The following is a 13,515-nucleotide window of genomic DNA, read 5'->3' on the forward strand; positions in this document are numbered from 1 at the left end:
TTCTTTCCTCTTTATTGCTTATCATCATACTTTACTGTTTAGGTGTAGCTCTGACCTCAAAGCTAATAAATTATGAAGTAAATGATAAACAAAAGACAAAAACAAATCCATCCAAGTTTTAGCCATATTAAATCAAAGGAAACAGAGGAGCAGCAGAAGGAAAAAATGTCATTCTGAGAGGAGAAATGGACACCTTTGACATTATGTATAATTTCTCACTCTCCTAACCCCAGTATTTTTTCATATTCCAAGAAATACAGTTTTAATTTACTAATGAAAACACGCTAGACTATTAATATTTGCCACTCAAGCCCCTCCTATTATGAAGATACACGAGATTAAAAGCATGCTTTGTAATTCCTGACTTCAGAATTAACTTTTATTATTTACTTACCACAATCATCAAGCAGTATATTTTCAGGTTTCAGGTCTCTACAAATTAAAATGAATAAAAACCTTAATTATACAGAGGGCAAGATTAACATCTATCATGAAATATAATTGGGGCAATATCAGAACCATTATAAAAGTCCTATAGAAGAGATTTTTCCAGCTCATACCTACGTACAAAAAAAGCTGCAAAGTTGAGGAACTATAAAACAAGTAGTATAACCACATAACTCTTAAAAGTTCCCTAAATCTCTACCCTATTTATATTAAAACAGGGATTTCAGATGAGAAACTGTCTAAATACAACAGTAAAATCCGTACACAAAGAAGCAACATGCACCCGGCTTGTGCACACAAGTTAAAGACCTTTCTCCTGAACACATTAGCCACGCCACGTAACTTTACAAAGGTAAAACAAGCCAGTACTTGCTGCAGTTCTTTGTTTCTTTTGGACACGCAGCTTCACAAGAAACATTCTTCAGCTATTAAATGGTAGCAAAAGTCAGGAAAGAGTTAAAGAGGCATTAATTTTTTTCTGTGTTACAACTGTGCCCTTACAGATGCTGAAACAGAAGTTCTTCATGTACAACTGCAAAAAGATGAGGTATTAACATAAAAAGCAGAAAAGAGTGAATACCTCAAAAGAAATAGTTTCACAAAGAATCATTCTAGCTTTTACATTCAAAATGAGAGGAAAACAAACATTTGTTCAAATCTGAACTACTTTTTCTCCCCGGATATTGCTAAATTAATGCTCTATGGTACATGAATTGGTGTTAGTTTCACTTCTTCATAAAATGAGTAAGTCTTTCCTACAAACCTTCACGTCTGAACAGTCCCTATATTAGGTCCATCATTTCACATCAAAAACAAGTTTATAATACCATGGAAATCAGGAGATATTGAGGTTAAGAGAAAAAAGCCCACAACAACAACAAGAACTCATGTCAAATTTTAGGCAGAAGCAAGTCTACTCTAAAACATGTAGTACACATTCAGATGAACTCAAGTAAATAGTTTTGAAGACTTCCATTCCAGCTCCTACAAAGTTGATTAAAGCCCAACCCAAAACATAATACTTTGAGAAACATCCAAATGGAAGATAATTCTGTTCTTTGAGTTCATTAGAACTTACTGTAGCAAGAATTCTAGTTCTGTAACGCTGTTATTTTCAAGGCCTAACAGCAAGAAGTAAGCCTCTGAAACTTTCAAGAATCTATCCATCAATCCTAGCTTCGGGATGCATTGGGGCATCATCTCCTTCTTCCCTTCCTCCACCATGACAGAAGCGAAAGTTTCTGTTTAAATACACAGACTTCGGTCCTGTAGCAGACAACAAGCTACTCACAACAAACTACTTCAACTGAAAAACAAGCTCAGAATGGGAGCCAGTGACATAACTCCAGGAAGAGAAGCATCAGTTTTCCCCTTATAAAGTTTGGATGTGGTGCTCAGGGACACGATTTAGTGGAGGGCTGTTAGAGGCAGGGTAGTATGGTTAGGTCGTGGTTGGACTCAATGATCTTTGAAGTCTCTTCCAACCTGACTGATTCTATGATCTGCACCTGTCCTTTTAATCCACTGGGAACTCCACTCGGAAAATGGCACAACCAACTCCAGGGTACTAAGAACAGCTCTAATAGCACTGCTGACATTGAGTAGTAGCTTACATACTGACATGTGGCCCATATGCTAAAAATTGATGTTAAAAGAGAGAAAAGATAGGCCTGCTGTTTGCACTTTATAAGACACTTTGCTACAACTGGCAGCATGTGCCAAATATAATAAAATTTAACACAACAGCCTTACATTAAAACTGCTATTCCAGAACAAAACAAATTGGTTTTAGTTCCATCTACTGATGACTGCTTCCACTGAGGAATTTTATTTCAGAAGTTTTGAATTTTTCTTCTTCTATTGCCTTCACAGCACACTTTGATGTAAATATATATGGATAGTCACAAAAATACATTTTCAACAAAAAACATATAACTGCTTTAACAAGTTATGCTATTCATCTTAAGAGATAGCTTCATTTAAGACTCCTCCTTGAAAGCTAGAAAATTAATATCATAATAGTTCCCATGATCTTGTCAGTACTGAATATCCAGAAAACAACAGCAAGGGAAGAACACTCCTTGCCCCAGAAAACAAGAAGTATTAATTACTCTAATAGGAAAACAAACTGTAATGTCAGTGAAAATATACTTCAAGCTGTTCTGTCCCCTGCAACATTATGACCACAGGTTACCTGCATTTATTTCTCACTAAAGAAATTATAATTATGACCAATTTTTCCAACCCTTCTGGTTCATTAACCATACACAGTCACTGAACTGATCCCTAAACGCATTGCCTTGAAGATGCTTACAGAGAATTTTGATCATGTAACATATCACTATAATTAGTGATGTCTTGAACATTTCTGTGATCACCTCTTTCAGTTTCTTGTTTATAAATATGTAGAATTTAACAGTGCTCCTAAATAGATTATACAAAAATAAAATATGAGGCAAAAAGTCTAAGATCATTGGGAAAAAAAACTACTTTTAGCAATGAAGAAAAAACAAGACTTTTGCATAAAGTTGGTCATCCTTTATTAAAAAAATAGGATAAAAATAGTTCAACAGAGGGCATAAAATTACCCAAACATTTTCTAATTTTTGTCCTCAAGTGCATTTGAACTGACATGGTATAATCAGAGTCACCTTTCATCTGTTTACACTTTGGGCAGGAACCCCCTTAGTATGTTATATACCTAATTGTTTGAATAATGACATAATGCCTTCAAGGTATTTTGATTAAGCCCTTTCTTCTTCTTCCTGAGAATACTGATAATTCAGTTAGTAACACCTGCACTGTCTCTACGTCCTTCATTATGAGATAAGAAAAAATTATTTTTAGTCCTCATTAAGATGCAATTTCACCCAAGAGTTGTTTGTGAAATTACTTTTCTGCTTCCTTAATTTGTAGCAGCCCACACAAATTTTTAATAATTGGAAATCAGTTACATAACAGCACAAGAAAGAGACATCTTGACTCTGAGGCCACTCCAAAGAAAGACGATGGTAGGATTCAACGTGTGTTTGATGATCTAGTATGCAAACTGCTAACAAGTTGAACACAAGGGATGTGCATTTGGGTTCTTAAACAATTCCTTGTTTTTACTCAGGAAACATGGAATGACCTATTTGTAGCTGATTCACATGAGAACAACAAGCAACACCAAGACTCTTAAGTTTACTCTCTCTTCTCTCCTGCCAAAACACACTGCACATCATTGCAAGATTGGTCATAACAAGCAGGAAAGCAAAGGACTTCAGCAGTCTCCTGCAAACATCTACTTCAGAGTGGGCATGCAATAGCACATTCCCAAAATGTATTTATTAGAATTTCTAGCTAATTTGCTTTATGTGTTATAATTTTCTATCACTTTGCATGTTTTAGAATATATCAAGTATCGGGACTAGAATAAACAGCAAGAAGACAAATAAGATTAGCAATTCTGAAGGACACTGGCAAAAGACTACTAGAATTTTTTTGGTTTTTTACTACGTACAAGCTTATTTTAACAGAAAATAATTCATATGTTGAATGCTAAAGAGACATGGTGATGTCAATGTCTGAGTTACTGAAGATAGTACTCACCTGTATACAATTCTCTCTTTCTGCAAATCCTCCAGACCACAGCACAGTTCTGCAGCATAGAAAATAGCCCTTTCTTCATCAAAGCCAGGATTTCCCATGTTATATATGTGAAACTTCAAATCCCCTCCATTCATTATGGTTAATACTAAACACAGGGCATCTTTTGTCTCATATGTATAGGATAAACTAACCTGAAAAGAGCACAGAGGGAGATGACAACCATTATTCACTCTTAACTCCAATACAATTCTCAGTTCTTTTCTCCAATATAAGCAAAATATGAAGTCGTTAAAAAAAATAGGAATAAACCAGCAAAACAGAGAACTGTTACTGTTCAGTAAGGTAATCCACCTACAAAAACTCTGCACAGAACTACTCAATCACACACACAATACATTATTCTAGTTATTACACTAATCACTTAGCTTTGCAGTCACACATTCCCAAAATCAATTACAAAATGTCATGCCCTTAAGCCCCCCAAAAAACTGAAATTAGGCAATCAATGCAAAATAAACTCACAAGAACAAGAAGTAGATACTTACTACAAACCTACTATTCACTTTTTCCAGAATTCTTTTCTCATTCAAAGCCATTGATTCTCCTTTCCTTTTCTTTATTCTCTTTTTTTCTAGCTTCTTACAAGCATACATTTTTCCTGTTGCACGTACTTGACAAGCACACACCTAGAAGAGAGGAAAAGTAGGAGACATTAACTTTATACATATATACACACACGTATATATATATATATCAAGATTTATTCTGCTTTCTCTTTTTAAAAGCTCTTAAATGATCTCAGAAGAATATAGGGTCTGTATGTATCTATATACAGTACTTTCACCCATAAAACAACTTAAGAGGGTCACAAAAGCGGTAACTGAAGTGGGATAGAGGCTACAAAGGAGCCAACACATTTTCTGCTGAGGTTGAAGAGATCAGTAGAAGTACAGATCCTGTGCTGATGGAACTCTTGACTATGGTAACTGCAGGACAGAGGACTAACATTCACAGCATATTCAAGCATAAAGAAAGATTAACTTCGTAATCTTCCTGTCCATTCAATACAGAGATACATTTGTAATATCAAGAAAAAAAACCAAAACAGTGCTTTATAAAAAGAATGAAATAAATCTGTATTTTCATGCCAAATTCAGGAATACACTACATAATTATTAAGTAGGAACAAAGCAAATTTTAAACAGTAGGAATTACTGTCATAGTTAGGGAAGTTTTCTCCAACTTTGTGCATGACCTACAATACTGAGACTAGCACATTAAAACAAGTGGTTTGCATTGATGACAGTTCACTAGTCCACGTCAAAATTTAGATTGTTAGAGACCAGAGTTAAAAACCAGCTTTTCATCTGAACTAGCCTTTAAAGATGGCCTCAGAGAAAAACACCTCTGCACTCACCTCTCCAAATCCGCCTTTACCAAGTACACGGTAATGCCTAAATGTGTGTTTGGTTACTGGTTGCCTGATTAGAAAGAAACAATTAATACAACAAGAATTATAAGAATTTGCAAACCCCTTTCTACCCCAAAATCTGCCTTCAGTTTGTCCTTCCTGCTCTTTAACATCTGGCTGAATAAGAGTTGCCATGATTTCTGAAGACAGCATTACCATAAATTTAAAATGAGGTGGGGGTCTGACTGGAAACATAGGTTCCTTTCTAAAAGAAAAACCTAATTAGACCAAGTGTGGAACTGAATGCTAACATGGTTCCCAAGATTGGTATCCCACTACATACCTGACAGTAAATTCACATTTACTTAATACAAATTCACAACAAAAAGACTCTTCAACACATAGTTCAGTTGGAGCATTGACTTGTCCCACCAAAGCCATCCTTGAATCTTGTCTTTCAGGTCATGATTTCTCTAATGGGCATTGTGTAACAAGCAGAACAGTTCAGAAAGCAAAACAGAATTATAAAATACACTTACTTCTCTAGCCATTTCCACTGTAAAAAACGGGAAAAATACACGCTTTCTTGGTAAGCTTCAAAAGGTCTCCTGCTTAGGTATTCATGGATGATTCTAGCAATGGAAAATAAAGTCACACTTACACTGAAATACTGATGGTCAACATAATCACTGGAGCAGTTGGCAGAAAAAGACCTTAATGCACTTAATGGTTTTACCCTAAATGTCTCACAAAGTGAGCGGCAATCATAGAAAACTATTCCTTGCCAGAACAATAGTAAATGTCAAAACGGCCATTACATACAGTAATTAGGAAATCAAACCACTGCGTTCACATTAACTGTTTTCAAGCCCACCTAAACATCAGCTAACTAGTAGCTATACAATGCAATTATGACCCCACAAATATGACCCCTGAAAGGTACTAACAGGAAAGGATCTACAAGATGTTAAGCATCCTTTGGAATTGGATAAGTGAAGTTTCACTCTATAGTTGTTTAGTATTCAATTTTGAACACATCCAAACTTGAACTCCATGCATCTTTATCGTTCCCTTCTTAAACTAAGCACAACAAGGTAATTAGGGACACAAGTCATTCAAACCATATGTAGACACTTGTTGGACAGTGGAAAGGGAAAGACAAATCTTCCATTTGAGACATGTTTTAGCAGGTGCCCTGACACATCCCTTTCAATCTTCTAATCTCAGGTGGTTATAAAGTACACTTATTTTTGTTGCCACGGTGATGACCCAAGCAGTGACAAAACATGCTGTAAGCCTTCAGACGTGATCAAGCATGTCTTGAAAAACCAGTAATATTAGAAACATGAAGGCTTTCAGAAGACATCCAACACTGGTAAACAGGTATCGTTCCTCCAAGAAAAACCTTCGCTGCTGCAGCTGTGTGAATACTGCTGCATGATTTCAGAACTAAGCCTCTGTGTAATAAGTATCGTACTCAATCCTCTAATCAGCCATGTTAGTGGAAGAATAATCAACTGATTTTCTAGAACCAAAAACTGTCTAACACTGTTGACAAACCTTTCACCCACCACTTTACTCGGCCAGTGCTTTCATCACAAAAAAGAGCACACTCAAAAGTAAAAGATACAATGATGAAATACCATTCTAACTTACAGAATACTTACTTGTTAGCAGATACAATAGCATTAGATCTTCAAATGATTTAAGCAAAAACAGCGTTAAAAAAGTCTTTAAAAATCAAGCATATGAATCATTTCCAAAGGAAACTCAGTCCTTTTAATGAATCTGTTTCAAATTTCTCACCTATACTCACGTCACAGACACAGTTCTGGGTGTACTAATTTCACCTTTCATCTGTCCCAGGAACACAAATGTACCTTGTGATACTAAAACACAGTACTAGGCATCTTTAACCTACCTAGTACAATCCACAAAAAGATCTTTAGAAGGGTTCTCCTCCAGTCTTGCTCTACATTCATTTACTGTTTCCTGAGGTATTTCTGGCAAGTGCGCTGCAGACTTAACATAATTAAAACAATAATAAATAAAAAAGGCAACAATAAAACCAATTTTGTAATTAAGAGAATGAGTGAAAGTTCTGCTACAGGAAAAGGAATGTTTTGGCTAACAAGAAAACTAAGAAAGTCAACTTTTTTTTTGTTCCCCATTTAAGAACTGCAATAACATTCAATGCATTTCTGTTTCAATAACCTGATAAGTTTGGCTATAACAACAACTTCTTTTTACTTCTGATGGTCTACAACCACAAAAACAAGTTATCTATTTGCTTTGAAAGGATGGAAAGGAGGAAAGAAACATCCACAAAGTTGGAGATATTATTTCAAATTAGCTCAAAATGCTTTTCAACAAAACAGCATGTGAACTACAGTCGTCCCAAAGAAACTATTTGAAAGGATGGGGCAAACTTAGAGTCTATCTGCTTTTAAAGTGGCAATGAAGGTATTAATACAGGCACAGCCTTTTCAAGATGGCCAAAATAAGAGAAGATGAAGAAGAATCTATTATAGAAAGAGAATGTGCAATTGCATATCAACAGAAAAGCCTCCATCATACACCTCAGAATAGACTTAAAAAAAACAAATTTGGTCTAACATATGCTAAAAATCAGATCCCAATGATCTCCATGCAAACAGAAAAACAGAATGTTCTAGAAAAAAAACCTCATCATCTGACTTTGTGAGGACCTGTAGTAACTCTGAAAATGTACAGTAATCCATCCAACACCATTGAAAAATAAAGCATTTTATAAGTTCCTAATTCTCATGCCCTCTAGGTAGTTCATTAACAAGCCTTTTTCACGTGCTGAACAAGTTCATCTGTTGTATGTTTAAGAAAATATGTATTTACTCAATTTTAGTTTGAAAATACAGTAGTAAATCATAATGGCAATAATTTTAGAAGCAGAGACTGGTCAAGGTTTCAACTCGAGCTGGTAAGCTTCTCAATTCCAGAAGGCAACATACCCTTCAGAAAGCCAAAAACTGGACTAATGAAAATTGAATGTCAGCTCACCAACAAACAAAGCAAGCACACAGGTGTTTAGTTTGTCGGAAGCTTGCAGCACATTTACAACATATTTGACATAGTATTTCACAATATATTTACCCCGTTAGTGAAGTAGGTCTCTAAGACTTTCAGGCCACAGTCTATACGCTTTTCATCTGAAGATACCTCATATTCTGCCTATGGGAATAGAATAATATTATATTCAATGTCTTTTTACATTATGCAAGGTAAATTTTATTGTGAATAAGAAAAGCTACAAGTATAATGAGAAATAAAGGACCCCATTAATCTTATTCAATAGGTAGCTACTTTTGGAAAGAAAATATCAAACATACTAGTACCAAAAATCTACAAGGACTGGTTACTATGAATAATTCTCAGGGATACTAGAAGCAAAATCAGAATTTACAACATTTAAAGATAACACAAAATCTTAGGAAAGATTAATTGGAACACAACAATCTCAAACAGCAACCTGTGTTAGCTTGGTAGGCTGAGCCAACCCAAAGCTTATTTCTCATCTCAAAACGTGAAAGCAGGCACATAAGAGAACAAAAAATACAGCAGGCATCCAGAACAGAGGGACTGCCTCACACACAACCACAATTTATTAGGACAACAATCATTAAAAACCCCAGAGTAAGTTCCAAGTGAGTGACTTAATCAGTGAAAAAGAAGTTATATACCTTTTTAAAAGAGCCATAAAGTGAAAATTACAATTGAAGAACCAAACGAACACCATACTGGAAATAACAGAATCCTTCAACTCCAGTTCTACAATCAGCTGATCCATACTGACTCACTATAAAGCCATCAACATTATCTTCTGCTAAGACATTATGGCATCAGTCAATTCAATACAACACTTGAACACAAAACAATTGCAAGCCACTGGTTTTGCTACTTGAATTCCACAACAATCAAACAGTAAGGTATTCTTCCTCAACTACCAAACATGCTTAACTTTCCTAACCAGCACTTACTACCTTTAAGATTTTCAGTTATGTCAATACTATTGAAATACTATTTTAAACAGAGACTGTAGTTTAAAAGGAAGCTTAAGAGACTTGTCAGCTAACCTCAGTTACTCACAGAGCCTGAGAGGGAAGTTTGAGTTGCCATTCCATTCTTATTCATACTTGAGTAACGCTGCCCCAGCTAGTGAAATGAGTCACTATATGATTGGATAACTAATTCTCCCCTTGAATTTCTGTTAGTTTTATTCAATGATTTCACAACACTTTGTCCTGTGAAGCCACAAGCTTACTCCAGACTTCAAAGTCACACCTTCCCAAGAGTTAAAGCTTACCAATCGCAGTACTCACGTAACATGCAGTACTGCTTTGATTTTGCTATTTTGGCTTCCTAAAATAATCACGTACCTGAAATCACTTTACCTCATATAAAAGAATTAGAAAATTCTTTAAATTAATCACATTCAACAAGTGGCACAACCTGAGATAAAATCTCCACAGCTGTAGCCTTCCCCTTAAAAAAAAACCGAAACAAACAAACAAAAAAAACAACCACCAAATAGAGGTAAAAAGTCCAGAAAAGAAAAATCAGGCTAGTTCAGAGATCATCTGGAAGAGACAGCAGGCAGTAGATCTCATTTTCTTGACCAAGAGAGCATGCTAGCTTTCAGATCACGAGTCTCATCCGAGACTTCTCTTACAAATGATTCCCAAGTGTTCTTCCTCACTATGACTTGTCAAATGGAAGTTTGAAAAAGGAAAAGCAAATCACAAAGTCATCCCTTACATCAGATTATCTCAACCTTGGCAGACTTCATTAAATTCACAAAAGCATTACAATCTACAGCCACATTTTAAAACATCTCAAAATATCCAATTAGTGTGAAACTCAGATACTTCTCTGAAACAATTTCACCTGAAAAAATGGTGCAAAGACAATCATGTCTTACGGATATCACGTTTTTTGCCCTTTTTTTTTTACTGTTTAAGATTCTATTACACCTTACATAAGCAACATATAGGGATAAATAGCACGTACAGAAGTTGTAACCAAGATTACATCCACAGTTGTCAGTGGTCTCTTCACTGTGTGCCCATTAAAGGCTCCCATTTACATTCATCTAACAATATTTATCTCCAATGTTCTGACTTCCACTTAATGTATACTGTTGACAAATTTGTCTCTGGAATTTGGTGCTAGAAACTGCTCCTAAGTGTCACAAAATGTGAAATACATTGGGAAGTAAGCCTAACTGCACAAAGATTCATTGACCAGAGGAAAACAGTCACTACTGTCCAAGAGTTTTCAGAGCCACATCAGCATGCAGAACGAAAATAAGATATTCATTCCAATAATGTAAAAACACTGTTCAGGATTCCAAAAGTAAAAGCAGATACCAAATGACCACAAACAGAAGACAATTCTACTTCACACCAAAATTTTCTTTTAGCTGACCAAGTGTCTAAGCTTACAGTGCCGTGAAGGAAAAAGGGAGATAAGGAGAAGTACAGGCACAGCAATAACCTCACATGCTTCCCTACACCCTGCATCTTTCAGGAGCATCTCACATTCCAGGAGTGTAAATCAGTATGTGTGTAAGCAGCAGTACAACCCTACCTCTCTCTATCTTCTTCAGTTATTTGGTCCCTGAACATAAATTGGAACAAAAATGAGTAAGATAAAGTTATTTTGGCAGCAATCTCAGTTTCATAATATATTTCACTGGTCTTCTATTAACTATGAGGGAGAAAAACAGAATAAATGCTCCGACCTATCATACACCCTTCTTCTAAGGATAGCTGTATGCCCTCATGCTCTTCTCATTGCTTTCTCCTTCACAATGTGGATTTAGTTTGAGGATTTTTACCAAACAGGGTTGTGGACACACTTCCTCTTTGCCACTGGATACGAAGACACAGATTTATCAAGTCAAAACACTTCCTTTCCCCTCACTCTCCAGAATTTGATTTCCCTCCTTTCACAGTTCCCTAGATTCCCATCTCCATACATTTTTAGATATAGCAAATTCTGACCAGCCTTGGGCTTCCATGGCTGTAACAACATTTTCAGGTCTGAGTAATATAAGTTATTATATATAGTTATTGTTTTTATACAATATTAGGCTCAAGAAGATATCCCTATAATCCCATCATGGCTATACTTCTGACCATGCTGTGATGGCAGAGATTTTAGAGCAAACAATATTCTTTCTGCTGGGTCGCTTTTCTCAACTGTCTCTCCCTTCTTGAGCATCCACAGACTATTTTCTGGTGGCACAGAGTGACAAACAGAAACCTTGATGCTATATAAGCATCAGATATGTAACATTGGTGAGTCTTACCAACAAAGATAGAATTGATTTATCTCAACCAAAACTCATACAAAAATTCAAACTTTATGTCAAAAAAATAAAAATATAAAAAAGCAACCACCAAACATTCCTATTTATATCCGTGTTTAAGTTCTCAGTGCTTACCACTGCATCCAGAAATTCAATGCACCTTTTCAAGTCTGGTCTGGAATCACAAAACTGCCTGAAGAGAAGTCTTCCTATCGGCTGTTTGTCACAAAGCTGATTATAATCTTTTTCTGAGAAAGAGATGAGAAATAAGTATGTTTATCTTTTCCCATAGCAAGATCCTATTCCGATAACAATAACAGCAACCAAGACAGTTGCAATTAGAGCCCAAATACTTAAACATTCTTCCAGGCATATTTGTCTATTATAGACCATTCACATTTATAAATAACAAACATACTGAATGCTTCAGTTAAGTTTCATTCAGGATGAGGTTGGAAATTGAAAGTGCTATGAAACAGCAATGCCAAAACAAGACTGTTGCAAAGAAGGAATATAGAAGAACAATAGAAAAGATTAAAAAATTACTACAAGACTAAGACAAAAAATGAGATCTATTTCCATGTCAATCAGATTACAATAAGAGTCCCTTTTTTAGCTCGTCTTTGAAGTTATCTTTCATGAAGTTTCCCTTAAGAAATACAGAGCTATGATAAAGCTTTTATCTTTTAATAAATGCACATTCACGACGGGGTTTTGTTCTTGTTTTGGTACTTTTTTTCCCCTAATCTATATTCAAAGACAGAACTCTCCCATTTAACAACAGCATACTCCTGCTTCTTCCTTCCTGCATACTTCCGTCTCACACAGTTCTACAGGACACTTACCAATTGAGCATCTAATACCTTCACATTGACTAACAGGTGGTAACTTCAGCATCTCTCTCCATTTTTTACTACGTCCACTCCGTTTGCCTAGAAGAAAAAAATGTAAAAGCAATGTAAAACACAACACCAGTGTGTCTTGACTCTAGGCAGTATGAAATCTGTTGTTTCTGCTCAGACCTGTCCAATTGCTTCTAAAAAGAAACCCATCTACAAGGATACCCAAACCAGTAACAAACTTGACATAGAGAGACTTCTGCCTAAACACTGAAAATGTAGAAAGTTGGGTTTTTTTTGTTTGTTTTTTTGCAACACAAAGATTTGGCATTTTCACTGTGAATAAAGAAACTCCACAAAGAAAAAGCAAATACCTACACATTCTGTAATCCTCAAAATTTGTAATCACAAACATCAGTAAAGTCAGAAACAACAAAAAAATGCAGGGTTATGTTTCAACCTTGGTGAAGATTAGAAACAAAGTCATGGAATAAAATACATAATGTTTTAAAATGCATTTTTTGATAAACAAGTTGCACTTCTTTCTTAAGGTCAGTAATGGTAATAATAACAAACGATCAGTGATAAATGAATGAAGACAATAGCAGACAAAATTTGACTGCTGTAGTATCCAGACCCTTCAAGTGCTTCAGGTTTCAGTACCAGTATTAAACTGACTTTATAAAAATCTACAGTATTTTTCACATTAGGGAGCTAATGTATTTTGGAGAACCATTTTCAAATTGAAATTTTTCACATTGCTGTGACCTGAAAAGGCCAAATGCATTTGCAGAACATACGCACACTTCTCAAAACAGCAGAGACAGCCTCGCACACAGGAACAGAAACATTTCTCACTGCAAAACATTTCAACGGAAGAC

At 35.6% G+C, this 13,515-nt stretch overlaps 1 protein-coding gene across 3 annotated transcripts in view; it reads right to left on the reverse strand.

Annotated features, from left to right (window-relative positions):
• GRK4 (G protein-coupled receptor kinase 4) overlaps positions 1 to 13,515 on the reverse strand; it is a 109,304-nt gene that overhangs the window by 7,334 nt on the left and 88,455 nt on the right. For 2 of the 3 annotated variants that reach the window (XM_065735869.1, XM_065735870.1), the window contains exons 2-10: positions 12,641 to 12,727; positions 11,931 to 12,043; positions 8,579 to 8,656; positions 7,371 to 7,471; positions 5,989 to 6,081; positions 5,456 to 5,519; positions 4,584 to 4,724; positions 4,039 to 4,229; positions 395 to 432 (exon numbers count right to left, since the gene is read on the reverse strand). In XM_065735869.1, coding sequence (XP_065591941.1) covers positions 395 to 432; positions 4,039 to 4,229; positions 4,584 to 4,724; positions 5,456 to 5,519; positions 5,989 to 6,081; positions 7,371 to 7,471; positions 8,579 to 8,656; positions 11,931 to 12,043; positions 12,641 to 12,727 — 906 coding nt within the window. The remainder of the gene's footprint in view (positions 1 to 394; positions 433 to 4,038; positions 4,230 to 4,583; positions 4,725 to 5,455; positions 5,520 to 5,988; positions 6,082 to 7,370; positions 7,472 to 8,578; positions 8,657 to 11,930; positions 12,044 to 12,640; positions 12,728 to 13,515) is intronic. The other variant, XM_065735871.1, reaches the window with a different exon arrangement.

The sequence above is a fragment of the Cyrtonyx montezumae genome, unplaced genomic scaffold, assembly GCF_038088225.1.
Source record: "Cyrtonyx montezumae isolate F1298 unplaced genomic scaffold, pur_monq_1.0 scaffold_2, whole genome shotgun sequence".
NCBI lineage: Eukaryota > Metazoa > Chordata > Aves > Galliformes > Odontophoridae > Cyrtonyx > Cyrtonyx montezumae.